Raw genomic sequence first — 26,400 nt, 5'->3', positions numbered from 1 at the left:
TACTGAAGTTTCTGCTCAGACAATACGGCGCACACTGCATAATGAAGGCCTCCATGCCAGAACTCCCAGGCGCACCCCCTTGCTGTCTCCAAAGAATAAGAGTCGACTGCAGTATGACGAAAGTCATGTGGGCAAACCACACACGTTTTGGGATTGTGTTCTGTGGACTGATGAAACAAAATTACAACTGTTTGGGCCCATGGATCAACGCTATGTTTGGAGGAGGAAGAACAAGGCCTATGATGAAAAGAACACCTTGCCTACTGTGAAGCATGGCGGGGGGTCAATCATGCTTTGGGGCTGTTTTGCTTCTGCAGGTACAGGGAAGCTTCAGCGTGTGCAAGGTACCATGAATTCTCTTCAGTACCAGGAGATATTGGATGACAATGTGATGCAGTCCGTCACAAACCTGAGGCTTGGGAGACGTTGGACCTTTCAACAGGACAATGATCCCAAGCATACCTCCAAGTCCACTAGAGCATGGTTGCAGATTAAAGGCTGGAACATTTTGGAGTGGCCATCGCAGTCACCAGACTTAAATCCGATTGAGAACCTCTGGTGGGACTTAAAGAAAGCAGTTGCAGTGCGCAAGCCTAAGAATGTGACTGAAGGTGGAAGCGGCGGTGGAGGAGGAGGAGGAGGAGGTAGCCAACACAGCAGGTTTTGGTTTTTAATTGATTTATTTTTTAAATTAGGGTAAACCCCAAAATAGTGGGACAGATCTAGGGTTGCTACCTCAACACTTTAAACCTGAACACAGAGTTACACAGGTTCTGGGGCTAATTTGATGTCGATAAGGTACCAAGTGAGTTTAATTAGCAGCACCTTAATCAGCCAGAGAACCTGTGTAATTAATATGTTTTTGCTTTGAAAGGGATGAGATGGCAACCCTAGAAAGCTCAGAAAAAAACAATGGCTGGGTAAGGCCGGCCCGGTGTCTATTCTGCACAAGGTACGGACAACTTCTCTGGGATCCATGCCTGGTTCATTTTAATGAACGTGAGCTTGTCCACATTGGATCTGGACAGGCGGCTGCGCTTGTCTGTGATAACGCCCCCTGCCGTGCTAAATACACGTTCAGACAATACACTGGCCGCAGGGCAGGCCAGCACCTCCAAAAGGGTAAAGGGCAAGCTCAGGCCATGTGCCCAATTTGGAGACCCAGAAGTTTAAGGGGGCATAGCCGTCATTCAGTACGTGTAGGGGTGTGCTCACATACTGCTCCACCATGTTGCTGAAATGCTGCCTCCTGCTAAAACGTTCCATATCAGCTGGTGGTGCTGTTTGTTGTGGCGTGCTGACAAAGCTTTTCCACATTTCGGCCATGCTAACCCTGCCTTCTGAGGTGCTGGCGGTGCCCCTGCTGCGTTGGTGACGTCTTCCTCCTCCTCTGCCTTCACCTTCTGCTTCCACTGTGGCCCCGCTGCCAGGTGGGAATTGCACCAGCAGCGCGTCTAACAGCGTGCACTTGTACTCGCGCATCTTGCGTTCACGCTCCAGTGAGGGGATTAAGGACGGTACATTGTCCTTGTAACGGGCATCCAGCAGCGTGGCCACCCAGTAATCAGCACCTGTCATAATGTGCGAAACACGCCGGTCGTTGCGGAGACACTTCAGCATGTAATTGCTCATGTGTGCCAGGCTGCCCAGAGGAAACGAAAAGCTGTCCTCTGTGGGAGGTGTATCATCTGTGTCCTCTGTATCCCCCCAGCCACTCACCAGTAATGGCCATGAGCTGGTCTGGATGCCATCCTGCTGTGAACATGGTTCCTCCTCCTCCTCCATGTCTTCCTCCTCCTCATCCTCCACCGCGTCATCCTCCAGAACTGTGCCCTTGCTAGACAATTGTGTACCTGGCATTGGTTGGTGCACGAACCCACCCTCGGAGCCACTTGTGAATGACTGCCCTGAAAGCCTTGCAAATGATCCCGATTCCTCCTCCTCCTCTTCCTCCTGTGCCACATCCTCTTCCATCATCGCCCGTAGCGTTTTTTCAAGGAGGCATAGAAGTGGGATAGTCACGCTGAGAGCGGCATCATTGGCACTGGTCATGTTGGTGGAGTACTCAAAACAGCGCAACAAGGCACACAGGTCTCGCATGGAGGCCCAGTTATTGGTGGTAAAGTGGTTCTGTTCCGCAGAGCGACTCACGCGTGCGTGCTGCAGCTGGAACTCCACTATCGCCTGCTGCTGCTCGCACAGTCTGGCCAGCATGTGCAAGGTGGAGTTCCACCTTGTGGGCACATCACATATGAGGCGGTGAGCGGGAAGGCCAAAGTTACGCTGCAGCGCTGCCAGGTGAGCAGCAGCAGGGTGAGAACGCCGAAAGTGCGCACAGACGACCCGCACTTTCTGCAGCAGCTGTGGCATACTGGGGTAAGTTCTCAGGAAACTCTGCACCACCAAATTCAGCACATGCGCCAGGCAAGGAATGTGCGTCAAACCGGCTAGGCCCAGAGCTGCTACGAGATTTCGCCCGTTATCGCACACCACCAGGCCCGGCTTGAGGCTCACTGACGCCAAACACTCATCGGTCTGTTGTTCCATGTCCCTCCACAACTCCTGCGCGGTGTGTGGTTTTTCCCCCAAACAGGAGCGTTTTAAAACTGCCTGCTGGCGTTTACCCATGGCTGTGCTGAAGTTGGTGGTGAGTTTGTTACGCTGACTGGATGAGGAGGCGGTAGAGGATGAGGAAGCGGAGTAGAAGGAGTTAGGAACAGGAGGCAAACTGAAGCGCCCTCCAATCCTCGATGGTGGAAGGACATGCGCCAAACTGCTATCCGCCTCAGGCCCAGCCGCCACTGCATTTACCCAGTGCGCTGTTAGGGAGATATAACGTCCCTGACCGTGCTTACTGGTCCACGTATCCGTAGTTAGGTGGACCTTGGCACAGATGGCGTGGCGCAGTGCACACCTGATTTTGTCCCCCACTTGGTTGTGCAGGGAAGGGATGGCTCGCCTGGAAAAGTATTGGCGGCTGGGCACGACGTACTGTGGGACAGCCAATGCCATCAGGCTTTTAAAACTCTGCGTCTCCACCAGACGGAATGACAGCATTTCAAAGTCCAGTCATTTTGAAATGCTGGCATTCAGGGCCAGGGATCGCGGGTGGGTAGAGGGGTACTTCCTCTTACGCTCCAGTATTTGGGAGATGGAGAGCTGAATGCTTCCATGGGACATTGTGGAGATGTTTGGTGACCCAGGTGGTAGTGTTGCTTGCCGGTCCTCTAATTGAGGGGTGGCAGGTGGCACTGTCACTACGGAGGTGGATGAAGAGGCAGAGAGGCCCGAGACTGATGCAGAAGAGGAAGCAGGAGGAGCCAGAGACCTTTCTTGGTTTTTGCGGTGTCTACTCCACTGCAGCTCGTGCTTTGCACTTAGATGCCAGGTCATGCAGGTTGTGCTCAGGTTGAGAACGTTTATGCCTCGCTTCAGGCTCTGATTGCACAACGTGCAAACCACGCGTGTCTTGTCATCAGCACATTGTGTGAAGAACTGCCACGCTAGGGAACTCCTTGGACCTGGCTTTGGTGTGCTCGGTCCCTTGCTGCGTTGGGCAGTAGCAGGCGTACTGTCTAGGGCAGTGATGGCGAACCTTTTTGAGCCCGAGTGCCCAAACTCCAACACAAAACCTAATTTTTTTTTGAAGTGCCAACACTGCAATTAAACATGAATACCAAGGTTTTCGTTTAGAAAAATCAACTCGTACACTTGTCCAAACTAATTAACAGCTTTTGTTTTAAAAGAAAAACACAATAACAGAGCTTTCTATTAAACATTTTTTTTTTATTGAAAAAGATTCTCAACAACTGTACTTGTGCATGTATTTTTGGATAAGGATACATTTGCAGATCGCTGGTAAAGATGCCTTTGCTGATCGCTGGTAAGGATGCCTTTGCTAGGCATTTTCAAAGATGGCTTTGCTGGGCATTTCCAAAGATGGCTTTGCTGGGCATTTTCAAAGATGACTTTGCTGGGCATTTTCAAAGATGACTTTGCTGGCCATTTTCAAAGATGACTTTGCTGGGCATTTTCAAAGATGACTTTGCTGGGCATTTTCAAAGATGACTTTGCTGGGCATTTCCAAAGATGGCTTTGCTGGGCATTTCCAAAGATGGCTTTGCTGGGCATTTCCAAAGATGGCTTTGCTGGGCATTTCCAAAGATGGCTTTGCTGGGCATTTCCAAAGATGGCTTTGCTGGGCATTTCCAAAGATGGCTTTGCTGGGCATTTCCAAAGATGGCTTTGCTGGGCATTTCCAATGATGGCTTTGCTGGGCATTTCCAAAGATGGCTTTGCTGGGCATTTCCAAAGATGGCTTTGCTGGGCATTTCCAAAGATGGCTTTGCTGGGCATTATTAAAGATGCCTTGGTAAGGCATCTTTAAAGATGCCATTGCTGGGCATTTTTAAAGATGCCTTGTCTGGGCATTGGTAAAGATTGGTAAAGATGCCTTGGCTGGGCATTGGTAAAGATGCATTTGCTTACACAAGGGATAGAGATCTACAATGCTGTGATGGGTACAGGCACAGTATACTTTGCATAGCTAAAAGACATTATTGAACATAAGCAGAGGATGAGTCTAATGATCTATTGCTGGGCATTATTAAAGATGCCTTGGCTGGGCATTGGTAAAGATGCCTTAGCTGGGCATTGGTAAAGATGCCTTGCCTGGGCATTATTAAAGATGCCATGACTGGGCATTATTAAAGATGCCATGACTGGGCATTTTTAAAGATGCCTTGGCTGGGCATTGGTAAAGATGCCTTGCCTGGGCATTATTAAAGATGCCATTGCTGGGCATTTTTAAAGATGCCTTGGCTGGGCATTATTAAAGATGCCATTGCTGGGCATTTTTAAAGATGCCTTGGCTGGGCATTGGTAAAGATGCCTTGCCTGGGCATTATTAAAGATGCCATTGCTGGGCATTTTTAAAGATGCCTTGGCTGGGCATTGGTAAAGATGCCTTGTCTGGGCATTGGTAAAGATGCCTTGGCTGGGCATTGGTAAAGATGCCTTGCCTGGGCATTATTAAAGATGCCATTGCTGGGCATTTTTAAAGATGCCTTGGCTGGGCATTGGTAAAGATGCCTTGCCTGGGCATTATTAAAGATGCCATTGCTGGGCATTTTTAAAGATGCCTTGGCTGGGCATTGGTAAAGATGCCTTGTCTGGGCATTGGTAAAGATGCCTTGGCTGGGCATTGGTAAAGATGCAATGACACATTTTTGTTTTTTTCATTTTAGCCCTTTGGATTCTTCTTTGCAATTCTTGTAGATTAGAATCTACAGCAGCTTCCAGACCCAGCAGAGCAGTGGGCATTTTTAAAGATACCTTGGCTGGGCATTTTTAAAGATGCCTTGGCTGGGCATTGGTAAAGATGCCTTGCCTGGGCATTATTAAAGATGCCATTGCTGGGCATTTTTAAAGATGCCTTGGCTGGGCATTGGTAAAGATGCCTTGCCTGGGCATTATTAAAGATGCCATTGCTGGGCATTTTTAAAGATGCCTTGGCTGGGCATTGGTAAAGATGCCTTGCCTGGGCATTATTAAAGATGCCATTGCTGGGCATTTTTAAAGATGCCTTGGCTGGGCATTGGTAAAGATGCCTTGTCTGGGCATTGGTAAAGATGCCTTGGCTGGGCATTGGTAAAGATGCCTTGCCTGGGCATTATTAAAGATGCCATTGCTGGGCATTTTTAAAGATGCCTTGGCTGGGCATTGGTAAAGATGCCTTGCCTGGGCATTATTAAAGATGCCATTGCTGGGCATTTTTAAAGATGCCTTGGCTGGGCATTGGTAAAGATGCCTTGCCTGGGCATTATTAAAGATGCCATTGCTGGGCATTTTTAAAGATGCCTTGGCTGGGCATTGGTAAAGATGCCTTGTCTGGGCATTGGTAAAGATGCCTTGGCTGGGCATTGGTAAAGATGCAATGACACATTTTTGTTTTTTTCATTTTAGCCCTTTGGATTCTTCTTTGCAATTTCATCCAAACAGGCTACAAATCTCTCCAAGACCCGTCCTCTGCTTAGCCATCGTACATTATTGTACATAAGTAAAGTATTATACTGTGCCTGTACCTCATCAAGAAGTGCTTGAAACTGTCGAAAATTAAGAGCACGAGCCATGATGTAATTCACCATTTTTGTGACATCCTTGAGGATATCGTCTAATATTTTGCTGCTTTCCTTGGCACAAAGAGCTTCTTGATGTATAATACAATGAAATTGAATGACTGGGTGCTTTGCTTCTTTGACAAAAAACTGTATGAAACCAGATGTTACCCCCACCATGGAAGGTGCCCCGTCACTAGTAACTGAAACCACTTTTTCTGGCCTTATGTCTTGTGAGACAAAAGCCTCCATCACAGCATTGTAGATATCTATCCCTTGTGTTCTTCCAGGCAAAGACAACAGTTTCATGAGCTCCTCTCTCATGGTGTCACCAACAGCATAACGCAAAATTACTGCTAGCCTTGCATGATTATTTATGTCTGTGCTTTCATCCAAGCACATGGAGTAACAGGCTGCCTTTTGTAAGTCAGTGGTGAGCTGCTGACTAACATCACTTGCCATACGCAGGACTCTATCTTTAACAGTATTTCTGCTAAGTGGCATTTCAGAGATTCGTTGCTTAATTTTGTCCTTGTTTGGAAATTCATGAAAAAGGGAATTACTCACAGCCAACATGGCCGTTTTGATAAAATCGCCATCAGAGAGGGGCTTTCCATGTTTTGCTATGCACAGTGAAATTTCAAAGCTGGCATTTGCCAGATAATTTGTTTTAGAAAGATAGTTGCAAAAACTACGATACTGGCAGTGATATCTCTTCAATTTCCCATCAAGAAACTCTTTTCTTTCAGCTACACCAAGTTCGGCAACACTTTTGTGGTTGGTATCAAAATGACGTTTGACACTAGATGTGCGAGATACCACACTTTCACTACACAGAACACATAACGCTTTCCCATTGCGTTCAATCACTCCAAATGACTGTGTCCAGGTCTCTTGGAATGATCTTCCACTATCTGTTTTTAATTTTGCTTTTTTTGATGTACTCATTTTTGGTTGTTCATGTCTACAAAAAACACAAAATGTATAAAATAAGGATGGATGAAGCACCCAATACAAATCTATCCCTACCTACCTATACCAAAAATATTATTGCAACATTTCACAAAAAAGGTAGAACAACTCACGGTTTTGTAGACAGATATACATCGTCCAATATCCTGTGAAACAAGAAGTCGCGCTGTGCCGCTGCTGACACCGCTATGCTGGGTCTGGAAGCTGCTGTAGATTCTGAGGCCGGGTACACACGGACAAACATGTATGGTGAAAGCGGTCCGTCGGACCGTTTTCACCATACATGTCTGCCAGAGGGCTTCTGTACGATGGTTGTACACACCATCGTACAGAAGTCCGCGCGTAAACAATACGCGGGGCGTGTCCGCGGTGTCGCCGCGTCGATGACGCGGTGTCGCCGCGACAATGACGCGGCGACGTGCGCGGCCCGCCTTTAAAATGCTTCCACGCATGCGTCGAAGTCATTCGACGCATGCGAGGGACGGCGGGCGCCTGGACATGTACGGTAGGTCTGTACTGACGACCGTACATGTCCGAGCGGGCTGAATTCCAGCGGGCTGTTTTAAAACAAGTCCAGGAATATTTGTCTGCTGGGAAAAGGCCCGGCGGGCAAATGTTTGCTGGAATTCGGCCCGCTCGCGCCCACACACGACCAAACATGTCTGCTGAAACTGGCCTGCGGGCCAGTTTCAGCAGACATGTTTGCTCGTGAGTATGGGGCCTGAATTGCAAAGAAGAATCCCAAAGAGAGGGCTGTAATGAAAAAAAAAATATGTTTTCATTGTTGTCCATAGGGACACAGGAAACTACCATAGCTCGGGGGCCAGATGTGACCCTTAGCAACTTACGTTTCTGTAATGTAGACAGATATAAGCTCAAATCGTCCAATGTCCTGTGAAACAACAAGGCGTGCTGTGCCGCTGCTGACACCGCTCTGCTGGGTCTGAAAGCTGCTGTACATTCTACAAGATTTGCAAAGTAGAATCCCGGAGAGAGGGCTGTAATGAAAAAAAAAATATGTTTTCATTGTTGTCCATAGGGACACAGGAAACTACCGTAGCCCGGGGGCCAGATGTGACCCTTAGCAACTTACTTTTTTTAATGTAGACAGATATAAGCTCAAATCGTCCAATGTCCTGTGAAACAAGAAGTCGCGCTGTGCCGCTGCTGACACCGCTCTGCTGGGTCTGGAAGCTGCTGTAGATTCTACAAGAATTGCAAAGAAGAATCCAAAGGGCTAAAATGAAAAAAAAAAAAAAGTGTGTCATTGTTGTCCATAGGCCAGGACACAGGCCCAATAACAGCAATGATGGGGGTTATATGTTTGCAAATGACACCTATGCCCAATAACAGCAAACATATTACCTCCCTCATTGCTGTTTTTGGGCCTAGGTGTCATTTGCAAACATATTACCCCCCTCATTGCTGTTATTGGGCCTAGGTGTCATTTGCAAACATATTACCCCCCTCATTTGCAATGAGGGGGGTAATATGTTTGCAAAGGACACCTAGACCCAATAACAGCAATGAGGGGGGTAATATGTTTGCAAATGACACCTAGGCCCAATAACAGCAAACATATTACCCCCCTCATTGCTGTTTTTGGGCCTAGGTGTCATTTGCAAACATATTACCTCCCTCATTGCTGTTATTGGGCATAGGTGTCATTTGCAATGAGGGGGGTAATATGTTTGCAAAGGACAACTAGACCCAATAACAGCAATGAGGGGGGTAATATGTTTGCAGAACAAAGTTTCCCAAGTCAGTCAGCAACTGTCAGAACACCCACCAGCGAGATTAGCTAAAGTAATTGTTCAGCAAAATTTTACATTTTAGATTGGGTGATGTTAGCAGGGCAACCCATAAAACGACCCAGGTATCCCATGTCTAAATAGTATTCGAGTAATAAGTATTCTTACCTTTGTCTGCAGCTGAATCAAACTGCGCAATGAAGAAGATGGCTTCACGAGTCTTGCAGCTCTTTCCCGCCGTGCGTCTTCTCCTCATGCTCCCAGTCACGCCCAGCAGCACGTCAGGCAGTGGATGATCTGAGAGCTTTCATTGGGTAGCAAGCTAACACGTGACCTCCGGGCGCTCATTCTAAGTTACGCCCACTCGGACACGTCACCGCTAGCACAGGGTAGTGTGGGAAATGTAGTTTCTAGTTGCGGTTGACGATTTAATTTTTTTTTCTTTGACATTTCTGCATTGTCACCGCGTGCCCACCAAAACAGCTTGCCGTGCCGGGAGCGGCACGCGTGCCACGCGTTCGCCATCACTGGTCTAGGGGATGGACGCTCTGCTTTGGCACCCTGCTCCCTCTTCTGCTGTGCTGGTGGCTCTGTGCGACCACCGCCTCTTCCTCCGAACTACATGGGTCACCTGCATGAGGTTGATTCCATGTCGGGTCGAGGACCTCATCGTCCTCCACATCATCTTCCACCCAGTCTTCACCACTGCCCTCCTTGTCGGTCTGCACAATTGCAAAAGCACCAGCAGTTGGCAACTGTGTTTCATCATCATCATGCAAGACGTGCTGTGATGGTCCCCCCATGAACTCATCCTGAAATATAAGTGGTTGGGCATCGGTACACTCAATCTCTTCCCCTTCTGGGGCTGGGCTAGGTGGATGGCCCTGGGAACACATGCTAACAGACTCATCAAAAAGAAGAGACTGCTGCATACTTTGGGGCTCAGACTGCTTGGCTGATTTGCAAGGGGGTGAGGTGAAAGACTGATGGTGGACATCGGCTGCAGGCGCCAACTCTGAACTTTCAGCACAAGACTGGTTGGAAAACAATGTGAAGGAACTGGAGGCACTGTCAGCAACCCAATCTACTACCGCCTGTTCTGCTCCTGGCCTCAACATTCGTAGAGCTGGATGAGCTGAAGTCGGCTACTCGCACCTGAAAAAGGTGTTTCACTTGTGCTTGTAGCTGGCACAGATCGACCACGTCCTCTCCCTGTAACAGGAGCTCCACCAGCAGCACCACGACCGCGGCCACGTCCCTTATTTGAGGTTTTCCTCATATTTCTCAAATTTAGGGTCTTGCCCTAATTTTGAGAAATTTTAAATACAAAAATAGTGTAAGCTGGTGAAATAGGCAGAGATTCAGCTATATATTTCTCTACCTATAGCAAGAGGCAGGAACACAGCCCTAAACAATGTACTGGTGGAGTGCTGGTGAAATGGGCAGAGATTCACCTATATATTTCTCAAATTTAGGGTCTTGCCCTAATTTTGAGAAATTTTAAATACAAAAATAGTGTAAGCTGGTGAAATAGGCAAGAAGCAGGAACCCAGCCCTAAACAATTTACTGCACAGACAGTATATCACAGGGGAGAGGTGCAGTGCTGTTGAAATATTCCGAGTCACCTATAGATTTCTGACTGCCCCTATAGGAAAATTGCAGGAACCTGTCCCTGAACTATGTACTTGACAGAAAAACACAGTATATCACAGGTGCACAGGTGCAGTGCTGTTGAAATATATTCAGAGTCACCTATAGATTTCTGACTGCCCCTATAGGAAAATTGCAGGAACCTGTCCCTGAACTATGTACTTTATAGAAAAAGACAGTATATCACAGGTGCACAGGTGGTGGCAGGTGCAGTGCTGTTGAAATATTCAGAGTCACCTATAGATTTCTGACTGTCCCTATAGGAAAATTGCAGGAACCTGTCCCTGAACTATGTACTTGACAGAAAAACACAGTATATCACAGGTGCACAGGTGCAGTGCTGTTGAAATATTCAGAGTCACCTATAGATTCCTGACTGCCCCTATAGGAAAATTGCAGGAACCTGTCCCTGAACTATGTACTTTATAGAAAAACACAGTATATCACAGGTGCACAGGTGGTGGCAGGTGCCGTGCTGTTGAAATATTCAGAGTCACCTATAGATTCCTGACTGCCCCTATAGGAAAATTGCAGGAACCTGTCCCTGAACTATGTACTTTATAGAAAAACACAGTATATCACAGGTGCACAGGTGGTGGCAGGTGCAGTGCTGTTGAAATATTCCGAGTCACCTATAGATTTCTGACTGCCCCTATAGGAAAATTGCAGGAACCTGTCCCTGAACTATGTACTTGACAGAAAAACACAGTATATCACAGGTGCACAGGTGGTGGCAGGTGCAGTGCTGTTGAAATATTCAGAGTCACCTATAGCAATAAGCAGGAACCCAGCCCCAAACAATGTACTGCACAAACAGTATATCACAGGGGACAGGCGGAGTGCTGGTGAAATAAGCAGAGATTCACCTATATATTTCTCCACCTATAACAAGAAGCAGGAACCCAGCCCTAAACAATTTACTGCACAGACAGTATATTACAGGGGAGAGGTGCAGTGCTGTTGAAATATTCAGAGTCACCTACAGAACCTGTCACTGAACTATGTACTTTATAGAAAAACACAGTGTATATCACAGGTGCAGTGCTGTTGAAATATTTCCCTATCGTAAGTGAAGCACAGTCAGTGACAGGGAGCCAGATAGCATTAGATGATGCAGATATAAAAAAAAAAAAAAGTGTGTTTCTTGAGATTTCTGGAGCCAGCAGAGTACACCTAACACTGTCCCTGGACGCCAAATGCAGTCTTTCCCTATCGTAAGTGAAGCACAGTGACAGCGAGTCAGAAAGCATTAGATGATGTAGATATCAAACAAATAAAGTGTGTTTCTTGAGATTTCTGGAGCACAGAACACCTAACATTGTCCCTGAACGCCGAATGCAGCAGCCTTCCCCTATCATGAGTGAAGCAGAGTGACGATCTGTGCTGTGTGCCTCTTTCTAATATAGAGGCTGGTCACATGATAGGTCACATGCTACACTGGCCAATCACAGCCATGCCATAAGCAGGCATGGCTGTGATCAGTTCCCAGTCACAGTTGTAAAACGAATGGCGATTGGCTGCCGTGCAGCGCGCCAAAACATACCTGAACTCCGAACCCGGACTTTTTCCAATTATTCGGGTTCGGGTCCGGGTTCGGGAAAAACCCAAAGTCCGTACCGAACCCAAACTTTACAGTTCGGGTTCGCTCAACCCCACTAATAAATGTTCGGCCCTCCCACTCAACCTATCTTCAGATTTACAGGGTTTGCTACGAAATAACTTCCCATTTATTTGGTGTCCCCACTCCTTTAGATATCTGGGAGTCAATATTACATCTTCACACACACTTCTATATAAGGCTAATTATGTCCCCATCATTACACGCATAGGATCTCTTCTGAATACCTGGTTGTAACATCTCTGATGTTTCGCTGTGCAGAACGAGCGCAGCTGTGCCTTGTCCAAGCAGCTGCGCTCCGTTCTGCAAGATGTCCGCGTCATTTCCGGTGTGCGGACGTTTGCGCTCCAGCGTGGAACGCGGAAGTGCGACTCTGCGACCTTCCCCGTTTTCCCCGCGAATTCGGGGATATTTAAACTCCTCAGAGATGGCGGCAGGGTGTTCGGTTATTCTGTCGGATCCCTGCCGCCACTCGAGAAGCACCAACCCCCAGCACCAAGCCCTGGAACCAGTGCAGCACTCCTCACCTGCCTCTCTCCAGACGTCGGATCTCTGTCTCCCTGATCCACAGGCTGCATGCCTGCACCCTACTGCACTCAGCCTTAGCCTGACCGGAAATCCTCAGCTTCCAGGATTCTTGGACCCCGTCACCTACAACCTACAACGATCCTCCGGTGTACCACAACCACCAGCAGAACAGCAAGTATCTTGAATTAAGATTTGCTTCTTGCATTGTGACCAGATATCTAAATGCATACAAGCTGTGGGGATTGTTAGTGATGAATGCTGTACCTACAAGGATCTTTTCTAAACACATACTGAAGGACTGTTTCTATAGATAGTACTATTCCTAATATTGTGAAGGAACAATATGACTGCCAGGGATTAGTACTTGCTGCATTGAGATCTATCACATTTATACGGCATAGCAAAGTTAATACAGTCAGATTACATTTGTTTTGAAGGACTTTAACCTTATCCCCTTATTCTAGCTTATTGGGGAATAAGCTAGTATACCTTGATACCACATGTGAGGTTGTGATGATATAACCCCAAACTTTCTGCTACATAAGAGAGTGCACTGGTGGTTAAACCTGAGAAACCTCTAACTGCTGAGTTCCAACCATACTTCCTAATAATTAATAGGCAGGAGTGTCACACTGGTCCTCATATCACATCTCCTTTTTAGGCAGAGTCTGTGCTATTAAAATGAATATTATCCCTAAATTACTCTATTTTTTTTTGTTCCCTTCCTATAATCGTCCAAAAAAACAAGATTGAGGGCATCCAAAGAACCATCAACAAATTCATTTGGGCAGATAAGAAGCCCAGATACAGCTATGCTCTCCTGCGCCATCCACAATCAAAAGGCGGTCTGGGTCTACCTAATCTCTGGCATTATTATCTGGCCACAAAACTTTCCCAATTGTCACAATGGTTCTCCCCTTCGCAGGATTTTCCATGGAAGAAATTTGAAACCACCTCAATTTTACCATTCCATCTTCAGGGCATACTGTGGTCTAACAATGTGCTTTACAGAAAGCTCTCCAAACTTAATTTAATTGTGGCCCATCTCTTTCAACTCTGGATGAAAAAATAAAAGACACCCACTTGCTTTCCTCGCCTATCTCCCCCCTCACATCCTTTCTAGGCAACACCAGACTCAATTTAGCCTATACTAACAGACAACACTTTTCATCTTGGATAGACAATAACCTTACTACACTGTCCTCACTACAATCCAAATGGGTGTTTAAATCCTTTGCAAGGATACAAAGGGACTACAATCTCCCCCCTTCAGAGATAGAGAACTACAGGCTGATAAAGTATTTTTATACACAACACTTCTTACTCTCCACCCCCTCCACCAACACTTTATTTGAGAGGATATGTCTATCCTCCTCAAGAGATAGAGGGATGATCTCTCGCCTATATAACTACCTTAATAAGCTTGACCTGCATGACAAGTCCACTCAGATGCTTCACTGGGAGGAGGATCTAGACAGCTCTATTCCATCAGAAACATGGTACTCTATGGCAGAGAATCTCCACAAATGCAACAAAGCTATATCCTTTAGAGAGACCCCAATAAAATTATTTTCCAGATGGTACTTTACCCCTTCAAAGTTATATTCCTTCTACCCTTCCGTCTCCCCAAGCTGTTTCAGGGGCTGCGCGGAGCAGGGCACATTACTACACACCTTTTGGAGTTGCCCCCTTCTAGACCAGATCTGGAAATCGGCGGTATCTAGATTTGAAATGTCTTCAGGTTATAAAATCACCCTCACCCCTCAAATTTGTATCTTATATGCCGAGGTCCCAGGTATTCCTATGCCTTGTACCAGACTATTCCATTCTCTGTGTAGTTCCATACAATGGATGGTCGCACTCAACTGGAGATCTAGCACTATCTCCTGGACACAGGTACTAGATCGGATGGAGATTCTCAAACTTTCTGAAAGAGTCTACCACACTCTTAGACCCCATTCACACCTAAGCGACAAAACGCCTGACGCGGGACGCTTCTGTCGCTAGAGGGGAGAATTCCCATTGCCGTCTATGGAGATGGTTCACATCTCATAGACGCGCAACGCCTGTCGCCTGAAAAAAAGTCCCGGACCCTTTTTTTCACGCGACAGGCGCGTTTTCCCATAGACAGCAATGGGAATACTTTAGGGAAAAAAAAAATGAAACATTTGTAATCGCGGCAAATCTGCCGCTACACGCGAACGCGGCTGTCGCTTAGGTGTGAATGCAGCCTTAATGATAGCCTTCGTGTGTATAACACCAAATGGTCAAATTGGTCCACCCCTCAATAACGATACCTCTAGTTGCATTCATCTCTACATTTCTTTTTTTTACTTTCCCTTTTTTTGTTATCGTTTTGCCTGACATAAAGTTGAGCAATATATTCTCATTTATTAATCATCTGTTATGCAATGTTACCATACTCTGATCGGTGTACTCTTTACAATGACACTCTGTTGACTTTTGTACTGTCCACTTATTATTATCTGTATGCTTATTTACATTTATATTTACAATAAACTTTTGTAACAAAAAAAACCTGTCCTGTTTCACCAGCATAAGATCCTTTGCTAAATCTTTTGCATTGGATGAGGTACACAACATTACAGGAGGTACAGCTGTAAGATCCCATGATATTGAAGGTCCCATTTGTGTGTGACACTTTTAGATAGAGTGATATGGTTGCAGCGTTTTTTATTGCAGGGTTTGCTTTCATTATTTGTGACTTCATTATTAGAATGAATTTTTCTGCTGATTAGTTTATGTTTGAGGTTGGGTGGTTGTCTGAAAGTCAATATCAGGGGTTGTTGGAATATTTCTTTTAGAGCTTCATCCTCTATTATAATGGGTTGTAAATCTTTGATTATCTTTTTTATCCCTTCTAGTGCTGGATTGTATGTGAAGACTAGAAGTACAGTGGAACCTTGGATTACGAGCATAATCCGTTCCAGGAGAATGCTCGTAATCCAAAGTACTTGCATATCAAAGCGAGTTTCCCCATTGAAGTCAATTGAAACTAAAATAATTTGTTCCGCATTGACTTCAATGGCATGCAATACCGCATGCGTCCAGAGGTGGGGGGCGCCGGAGAGCCTCGGAAACGGGCAGAAAGGCCCGAGGACAACTCGGCTGACCTTGGAAAGACTCAGTTGCCAAGGTTTGCCAAGGTCAGTCGCGCTGTCTTTGGGCCTTTCCGTGCATTTCCGAACAGCGCCAATCGGCTACGAACGGCGCCGTTCGGCTGCGCTCGGCTCCGGCGCCCCCATCTCAGGCCAAACGTGGTACTGCACACCGCTTTGGCCTGAATTCTGCTCATTTTGTGAGACAACACTCACAAACCGAGTTAGGATTTTTAAATACAGTGCTCGTATTGCGAAACACTCATTAACCGCGTTACTCGCAATCCGAGGTTCCACCGTACACAGTTATTTTTTTTTCTCTTTGTATTGGAGAAGATTTTCTCTTTGGGTTTTCAAGGCTGTGTTTATGCTGTTGTTGATGGTTTTGTTTTTGTAACCTTTCTTATGGAAAGAGTCTCCTAGTGTTCTGAGATGTTTATCTCTGTCTTCTGGGTCTGAACAAATTCGGTGGTATCTGATGGCCTGGCTGTGTATGATGGCTCGTTTAGTGTGTTGGGGGGGAAAACTGGAACTATGGAGATAGCTGCATCGGTCAGTCGGTATTCTGAAAATCGAAGTGTAAGGCCTCGTACACACGATAGGTTAACCAGAGGACAACGGTCTGAAGGACCGTTTTCATCGGTCAAAAACTATCGTGTGTGGGCCCCATAGGTTATATAACCATAGGTTAAAAAAAATAGGAACTTGCTTTAAAATCATCCTATGGATTCCTAACCGATAGGTCAAAACCGATCGTTAGTAGGCACGACCATCGGTTAAAAAACCCACACATGCTCAGAATCAAGTCCACGCATGCTTGGAAGCATTGAACTTTGTTTTTTTCAGCACGTCGTTGTGTTTTACGTCACCGTGTTCTGACACGATCGGTTATTTAACCTATGGAGTGTAGGCGTGACGGACCATCAGTCAGCTTCATCGGTTAACCTAAGACAACGGTCCTTAAGACCGCTGTCCTCTGGTTAACCTATCGTGTGTACGAGGCCTAAAAGTGTTGATCAATGCGTAAAACTGTTTTAGACTTTCTTCCTCTTCTCTCCATATGGTGAAGATATCATCAATATAGCGATAATATCTGAATGGCTTTTGTTGTATGCTACTCAGGAATTTGTCCTCCAGATCAGCCATAAACAAGTTTGCATATTGTGATGCCATTTTACTTCCCATAGCAGTACCCATACACTGGAGATAGATGGAATTGTTGAAAGTGGAGTAGTTGTGTGTATTGCCATGTACACACGGTCAAAATTTCCAACAACAAATGTTCAATGTGAGTTTGTTTTTAGAAAATCCGACCGTATGTATGCTCCATCACACATTTGCTGTCGGAATTTCCGACAACAAATATTTGAGAGCTGATTCTCAATTTTTCCGACAACAAAAGTTCTTGTCTGAAATTCCGATTGTCTGTATGCAATTCCAATGCACAAAAATCCTACGCATGCTCGGAATCAATTTGACACATGCTCGGAATCATTGAACTTTATTTTTCTCTAGGCTCATCGTAGTGTTGTACCTGCCCGCGTTCTTGACGTTCAGAATTTCCAACAACATTTATGTGACTGTGTGTATGCAAGACAAGTTTGAGCGATCAATCCGTCGGAAAAAAATCCACGGTTTTGATGTCGGAATGTCCGATCGTGTGTACGCGGCATAGGAATGAATTTGATGAGCTGTATAACATCCTCAGCACTGTATTGGTGGTTTGATGAGGATGATAAGAATCTGTGACATGCAACCAACTCATCCTTGTGGGGGATGTTACTGAACAGAGATTCAACATCCATAGTGACTAGAAGTGTATTTGGTGGTAATTGATGTATATTGTTGAACTTGTTCAGAAAATCAGTTGTGTCTTGCAAGAAACAACGGTTCTAACATATTTTCTACAAGGCCTGAGATATGTTCAGTAAGTGCATTAATACCTGCTATAAAATAATGGAAGTAAACCCTTCAATAAAAAATGCTCCAATTTGTGAAACCAGATCAATCTATCTAAAAATGTCACACACACAAATGGGACCTTCAATATCACGGGATCATACAGCTGTACCTCCAGTAATGCTGTGTACCTTACAACGCTGTATCCTGGCCTAGGCCAACAAGGCCCAGGCCTAGGGCAGCACGGAAAGAGTCCCCGCCGGCTTGTGCTACACTGTTAGTGTAACGCAAGCTGCTTCTAATTTTGACTGTCCTATCAGTCTGGACCACAAACCTTCCTCACTGTGCTATGTTTTCTGTTGCACCATTGGCTTGGCTATATCTCCTTAGTTCTCTCCATAAAATTAACAGAAATTTGTGCTTAAAGTAGAACTATAGGCATGGGGAGGGAGGGTTATAGCCCCAGTCAGTTTATTTTCTTACCATCCCTGACCCATTGCAGAGATTTCCCTTCACTTCCTGCCCCATAGCCAAACAGGAAGTGAGAGAAAATCTATGCAAGTTAAGGGAATACATTGCCCCCCCCCCTACTCCCTAAGAACTAGTGTCCCTACTTGAAAATTTCAGGATGGGTCTTAAACAGAAAGGGGAGTGGCCTTGACAGGAAGGGATGGGTTTAATATTTAAATTAGGGGTGCATGAGTTTAGTCAGGCCTAGGGCAGCACAAAACGTAAATACACTACTGTTACCTTATCCAATGCAAAAGATGTAAGGGGATTTCAAAACTATCAAGGAAAGAAAAACTTTTGAACTAAGAATGATACTTCTATTTGACACAAAAAATAGCACCCTAAATTTAGATATGGGTTTTCATACCCATTATCCAACAGTTTTACCAACCCCTCTGTGATTATTACCCCCCCCCCCAATCTATAGCTCTCCTTTTGTCTTATCTCGCTAATGCCGGGTACACACGAGAGGATTGATCCGCGGATACGGTCCGCCGGACCGTATCCGCGGATAAATCCTAACTAGGATTTCCGCGGATTTTGATCCGATGGAGTGTACTCACCATCGGATCGAAATCCGCGCCGAAATCCCATCGCTATGACGTGTCGCGCCGTCGCCGCGATGATGATGCGGCAACATGCGCGACGCTGTCATATAAGGAATTCCGCGCATGCGTCGAATCATTACGACGCATGCGGGGGATTCATTCGGACGGATTGACCCGGTGAGTCTGTACAGACCAGCGGATCAATCCGTTGGGATGGATTCAAGCGGATAGATTTTAAAGCATGTCTTAAAATTTTTATCCGCTGGAAATCCATCCCAGGGGATAAAAATCCGCGGAAACAGATCCGCTGGATTGTACACACCAGGGGATCTATCCGCTGGAGCCGGTCCGCGGATCAATTCCAGCGGATGGATCCTCTCGTGTGTACGGGGCCTAAAGCCCCTTACACACGATTGGAATTTCCGATGGGAAAAATTCCGACCATGTGCATGCCCCATCAGAGTAATTCCATCGGAGTTTACATAGAGAACATGTTCTCTTTTCCTCCGATGGAATTCCGATGCGAGTTTGGTCAGACACAGGTGTACAGGGCATAACTTTGCTAGTTGTATTACCATTGCTATGTACATTTGTTTGTGTGTGTTTGTTTTTGTTTTTTTATTCCCTCAGATTGTGCTTTTTTTAACATTCTGCTAAAACTTTTGTGAATCAGTACTGCTGGGATCTTGAAGAAGGGAACATACACAAAAAGTTTGTCCTGAAAAATTGTATGTTAGTTAAAATAAAAAAGTTTCACGAACAGTACTCAGTTGTATCTGGTGCAGGTGCACAATATGGCTACAATCACCTCAAGCATGATGGAAGATACTTTATTTTGCCATGAAATCCGCTTTGAAGCGGAGTTCCACCCAAAAGTGGAACTTCTGCTCATCGGATCACCCCCCCCCCCCGCACGGTGCCATAATTGGCACCTTTCGGGGGGGACAGGACACCTGTCTTTGACAGGTATACTTTCCCACTTCTGGGAGTCCGGGCTGCAGTCCGTGACGTCAGCGCGGGACTCCCTCCTCCTCCCCTGGCCGCTGGGCCAGTAGGAGAGAGGAGCGGGCCTCGTGCATGAGCAGTAGGGTTCCCGGCATGAAGCCGAAAGGCTACACTGCTGGGTACCCTTACCCCCAATGGAAACATCAGCTGCGGGTGCCGACATGGCTGGACTTAAGGACAGGTAAGTGTCCATTTATTAAAAGCCAGCAGCTGCAGTATATCTAGCTGCTTGCTGTTTTTTATTTTATTTTATTTTTTGGGTGGAACACCGCTTTAACTTGGTAATATGAATGAGAGCAACAGGAGAGACCAAAGACTTTTTATTGATATAAAAAAGAAAAGGAAAATATTTTTCTAAGAATTTTATTTTAACTTGAAAATTGTTTATTTGAACCTAGAAGATCAGCTCACCAAAGTAATATTTCACTTTTGGGTACATGATAGCCGGTTGGATCACTCAATGACTTGATACATCTTTTGAGGATTCTAGCAGCTATAGTCTCTGTTACACTTCTGGGATCTGCCCTTTTTTTAACAAGTAGTCTTACGCCTTTAAAGGGAAGTATGAACCCTGTCATAATGTCGTTAAGAAGGATATTCCAAGTTAGTTGATGATCCAACATCCCAACATCTACTCAAATATAAAATATCGGCTTTGATTGGCCTGCATAAAATACATTTAAATGTAGAAATAAAATGCTTGGCTCTTCTCCACCATATCCTCATCAAAGCTGAAGGTCGAATTAAAAACAGGAAGGAGTGTTATCTACTGGAACTCCAAAGACCTGGACTTCACAGAGCTGGAGATAGGTCTGCTTCCCAGGAAGGACGATGTTCACATATCGGCCAACCATGCCGTTACACTGGAAGGATTGAGTGGCACCGTTCGGTATGTAGGTGATTTCTGAACAGCTGTATAAAAATAGTGAAATATTAAACATAAGTGACAAGAAATACAGTAACACTAATAATGCTGTGTTGATCACATTTAGTAGTCTATTGCCCCATTCACACAAGAGAGCATGAGCGTTGTTGATTGGAGTACTTTGTAGGAGCCATGCTGGACTGTTGTAGACTCCAACCAATGCATATTGAGTGAAAGCAGCAATCCAGCTCTCCAGCCTGCGCCGGCATAAAGAAAGAAAGTTACCGCTCCAGGTGGATTGTGTTAGGATGATCAGTATGGTCTCAGGAGATCAAGGGTGCTATGATTAAGCACTAATTTATAGTGCGAAACGCATCAGTGGTTTTACTTCTGTGCTGTGTGCTGTGACTTGTAGTCAGGGCTTTTTTTCTCAGAAAATAGGTGCAGGAACTCAACCACGACCCGTTCAGATTTCACAAACAGTAGAAGAGTCTTAAAGGTGCATTAAATACCAGGATTGCATTACATACAGAGTGTAGAGTTCAGGGGGTTACACACAGAGTGCAGAGCTGTCATTTGCAAACACAGAAACCAGACTTCTGTGTTTACAAGTGATTGTGGTGAGCAGGCACCGAAGGGTCTGAGCCAGAGGTGGTGGAACTGAGTTCCCCCAAGTTCCCCCTGAAAAAAAGCCCTGCTTGTAGTGCATTTTTCCTTTTTTAAATAAAGACAACCATCAAGGTTTTTTGGAGTGCGGCTGCCCATATTTTCTTTTTCCATTTGCTGTGCCGCCATAAGGCAAATTAGTACAAGGTTAAGCAGGAGCACAAAAAAATGCTTCATTCTTTAACTATAATTCAGCCTAATTGCATAACAAGTAAAAAAATAAAAAGCAAGACTTCGATGGGCCTTTTAGTAAAAACAAAAACCTAGTGACCTTGGATTGTTGTTTCCATTGTTTTGTAAGGAGTTTCCAACCAGAATGACGGCTCCATTCAGTCTCTCTCCACAGCAGTCTCCTCTGTTGGTGATGACAATTTGGGAAATTTTATGTGGCCTCAGTAGGTCCACCCTCCACCAAGGGGACACGTCAGGGTTTGTACATGAGCACGAACCATGGTAAAAGTTGGTGTCAATATTCCCATCAATGGCATTAATGGCGTTAGTGATGCCGCTGAACGTCGATGATTGGGTTGCTCGACCTCGAAGGGCAAGATTCCGATCTGCGTGTATAAAAAAAAATGTAACCATAAAATGAATGTGGTAATAATAGACTCCCTTCTACAAGGTTCCAAGATATAGATAAAGGTCACAGCTATTATATCCAGAAATGTTTTTTTCATTCTGTGCACCCCAAACAATTATGGCTAAAGGCATTTGGAGCAGCAAAAAAAAAAGTTTCCACTGACACCATTGATCTTTTTAGTCATCTGTCAGGGGGCAATTCTTATTAATGACCACAAGTGTAAGAAGCATTCTTCCCAATGACATCACATAATTGTTTATGAGTTGTAGATATATAAATTTTTATCAAAAGTTCCCCTTAGAAATAGAAAGTTATTTCAGTGGTTCTTCTGTGTTGGAAAAGGCTTAATTAAAGCGGCTGTACAGTATACCTCGCTTGGTGATTTTTATCTACAGGTAGGCCTATCATAAGGCTTACCTGTAGGCAAAACAAATTGTAACGGGAGTCCCTTTTGGGCATAGGATGACTGAGAACTGATATCTCGGATTACATGAGATGGGACATTAATGATAATTCAGGTATTGCAGGATATCTGGGAATATTACAGGTTGTTTATTCTGACCACAACAGGTCAATAGAGTGTCTTATTCAATGTGTAATGTAGACTGTTGAGATGCTAATTAAGTCCACCTGGCTGTAGTGATGAAAGCTGTGATTGCATTCTGTTGTCCATTGTGCTAATTAGGTCTGCTCTTAAGATATTTCATTGTGTATGCTAATGACACTGTTTTGTGTGAAAATACTATTGATAATAGATGTGGAATGTGACTTGTCAGCTGTAGTAATTAACTCCTCTAGATTTGGTGCCAGAATGTCTGTCTGGGATGTGGATTGAGGGGGAACTCATTAAGCACCCATTGTGTGATGTTTTGGGTGGAGAGTTTTATTGTCCCTGTTATTACTGTAACATGCTTGTAACTGTATATAACAAGGCTGAGTTACCATTAAAGCATTCATTCGTTTGGAACCAGAAACAGAGCTGTGTGTCTCGTCCTTCTGGGGAATGGAATAGGTCCTGTCTGCTGGATTGTGGAGTGTCGGATAAGCTGTCTTGAGTTGGTGGAATGGAATTCGTAAACGGTGTTAACCCCTGACCGTTACACGAATGTCTCCTAAATGTACACCCTTTAGGAGATATTCATCTTGCATGCAGCCTCTGACGTCAGCGCTCTGAAGGTCCGGCTTATTGTGTCGGAACTTCAGAGCTCCTTGCCAGAACGGAAGGCTCCTGCGTGCATGTGCTGGAGTGACGTTGCTGCGTCCACAGCACCGCAGCCTGGAAGAAACGCTGGGGGAACATGTCAGCTCCCTCAGCGGTCACCAGGCACTACTGTAGAGACTTTGTTCTATGGTAAGTATTCCATAATGTGCTAGCACATTATGCTATTGTCTTGCAGGGTTTTATTTTGCGGTTTACTACCGCTTTAACCTAACTAAAGCCTAATGCTGTACAGCACAAATATTTAATACTAAGGGCCAGATCCACAGCCCCGCAGCGCAACGTAACTTAACAGATTTAAGTTACAGTGCCGCAAATTTCCTAAGTTAGGTATCGATCCACAACACACTTACCTGGAAATTTGCGGCGGTGTAACTCAAATCCTACCGTCGCAAGGCGTTCCTAATCTAATGGGGCTAGTCCCATTTAAATTAGGCGCGCTCCCGCGCCGGACGTACTGCGCATGCTTGTGACGCAAATTTCCCGACGTGCTTTGCGCGACGTGACGTAATTTTTTGATCGGCGCATAGCGTATTTCCGTATTCCCGTATGACTTACGCAATCGACGTAAAATTAAAAAATTTGACGCGGGAAGGACGGCCATACTTTACACAGCAGTGCGCCTGCTGTGTAAAAGTAGGGCTGCTTTACAAAAGTGTAGATAAGCGACGGGAAACTAACGTAGCAGCGACGTAGCGAACGCGAAAAAGCTTTGAGGATCGACGTAACTCCTCATTAGCATACCCGACGCGTAATTTCGACGATGAATGCCCCCAGCGGCGGTCGCGGTACTGCATCTTAAGATCCGGCAGTGTAAAACTATTACACCTGCCGGATCTTCTGTCTATCTCTTGGAAACTGATTCTGTGGATCAGTTCCAAAGATAGAAACAGGGATACGCAGGCGGAACAGCAGATCCACCTGTGTATCTCTTTTGAGGATCTGGCCCTTAGTTACTAGATTAAAAGATCTAGTACTGGAGTTGAAGATCTCATTAGCATTTTAACGGCTACAAGCAGGTTAAAAAAAGCTGTTACAGGTTTGGTGAATTATTAGAAATATTTTATGTAATTATGAAACCAATAAAATATTTTAACAGTTATGGCATAGCTGTTTTTAAACTGTATGTCCAGCATAAACGTTTTTTATTTGTTGGATTTGAACCAAATTTAGGTTTACACTGTTAGCCAGGGCCTCGTTACAGAGATTTCCCTTCACCTGACATGGTCACAGTGACAATAATTTTAAACATAAAAAATAGAAAGCTTAGTGAGTCTCCTCCACAAAGGTCTCTCTGTGTCTGTTTTCAGAATTCCCCCTGCTATTGGAGAAGGAGGTAGAATGTAGAAGGTCCATGATTCCCTATCTAAAAAAAAAGAAAAAGAAAAGCTGAACAGAAGTCAGGGCCAATCCATACGAGTGGCAGTTAATGCTATATTTTTTTTTGGGGGGGGGGCTCTGCGCCCTGAGCCCACCATTTTTTTTAGCCAGTTAGAGCCTCTGGGTCTAATCATGTGCTTCTAAGAAAAGAAAAAAACATTGGAATCCATGCGTCCGGCTCCCTGCATGTAGATAAGGGGTCGGGCGCATGGATTAGGGTGGCGTATGGACAGCTTGCCACTGATCAATACTTGATTCCTAAAGGAATTCATCAGTTAAGACAGGTGCACAATCCACACATATACCAAATAAAGCATTAAAAAAAGACCCCCAACACTTGTACACATCACAATACACAACACCCAGCACAGAGAAACACAATTTACTAGACTTAAATGTCCTTTATGGCTAAACAAAGTTGGAAGACAAATGATAACTGATATTTAATTTATTACAGGTACTTATATAGCGCCGTCAATTTTAGAAGCCCTGTGAAGGACAAAAGTAAAGGAAACCCATGAAAACACAGAAACATGACCGCTATATACTGTTGGCCAGATTCACGTAGAGACGCGTATCTTTATGCTGGTGTAGCGCATCCCATTTGCACAACGCCGACGTAACATAGTGAGACAAGTACTGTATTCACAAAGCACTTGCCTCCTAAGTTACGTCGGCATAGCGCAAATGGCCCAGCGTAACCCTGCCTAATTCAAAATAGGCAGGTAGTGGGCGTGCTCCATGTAAATTACCCGTGACCCCATGTAAATGAGGGCATGCTCAGAATCACGTCGCAAATACTCCTTGCTTTCGACGTGAACGTAACCTACGCCCAGCCCCATTCACGTACGCTTACGCAAACGACATAATATTCGACGGCACTTCCGACGTCCATACCTTGCATGGGCTGCGCCATCTTTTTGGTGGTTTATCTTTACGCCTGAAAAACGCCTTACGTAAACAGCGTATCGGGCGCAAGTACGTTCGTGAATAGGCGTATCTTTCTCATTTACATATTCTAGGCGTAAATCAACGTACACGCACCTAGTGGCCAGCGTAAATATGTAGCTAAGATACGACGGCGTAGGAGACTTACGCCTGTCGTATCTTAGCAACAGAGAAGCGTATCTCAGTTTGAGAATACGCTTAAAGATACGACGGCGCGCATTCGGACTTACGACGGCGTATCTACTGATACGCCGTCGTAAGTCTTTCTGAATCTGGCTATGTGTGTGTGTGTGTGTATATATATATACAGTATGGGGTATATATATATATATATATATATATATATATATATATATATATATATATATATATATCATTTACTTTAGTCCCTGCCCTCGAGGAGCTTACAATTTAAGTTCTAACTCACATTCCATTAATACATACACATACACATACAAGCCCCACTCACTACAGGCTGCCTGCAGAATGCTGGAGGGAGCGGAGACAAGACCAGCTTTAGAGATCCCATGGCTGTTCACCAGTCTATCAAACCACTTTATTAATCAAATTACTCATGTGGTTGAGATAAAAAGTATGATAAGTCAGAAAAAAACATGTCTTTAATAAACCATTTAAGTAAATAAAAGAATCAAACTTACTGGTAGGAGGGGAAGGGAAAAGAGGGTTCTGAGCACAAGCTGCAGACAGGATCCCAACAAGAATTGCCAAGTGTAGAAATGACATTTTTAGGAGTTACACCTAATGAAAACCATGAGAAAATGTATTTCACACAGATGTTAATGAGTCTGGCAAGATAATATTATTTAGACTTTTAACAGACTTTAAGGAAAGGGCTGAATGCTGTTCTCATCAGTATCTCTAAAATAATTCTGTAGTTTATGTAAGATTCATATACATGCGAATCATAACGTGTCTTCGTTTTTATAACAACACAAACATACCTACATCAAAGGTAATTATTTCACCCCATATACAGTAACATGCAATGTGGAAAACTAGTAAAC

General features: G+C 44.9%; 1 protein-coding gene across 1 annotated transcript; it reads right to left on the bottom strand.

The window, feature by feature from the left end:
- Positions 1-20,064: 20,064 nt before the first annotated feature.
- On the bottom strand, positions 20,065-26,130 carry LOC120936211 (fucolectin-like). Its single transcript, XM_040348399.1, has 3 exons — positions 26,035-26,130; positions 21,520-21,805; positions 20,065-20,629 (listed from the first exon to the last, which is right to left on the bottom strand). The coding sequence occupies exons 1-3, from the start codon at positions 26,117-26,119 to the stop codon at positions 20,461-20,463; spliced, it is 540 nt and encodes a 179-aa protein (XP_040204333.1). The 5' UTR covers positions 26,120-26,130; the 3' UTR covers positions 20,065-20,460.
- Between the last annotated feature and the right edge of the window lie 270 nt (positions 26,131-26,400).

The sequence above is a fragment of the Rana temporaria genome, chromosome 4, assembly GCF_905171775.1.
Source record: "Rana temporaria chromosome 4, aRanTem1.1, whole genome shotgun sequence".
NCBI classification, from domain to species: Eukaryota; Metazoa; Chordata; class Amphibia; order Anura; family Ranidae; genus Rana; species Rana temporaria.
Note: the sequence above shows the minus strand (reverse complement) of the source record. Positions and strands in the feature narration are given on the sequence as shown.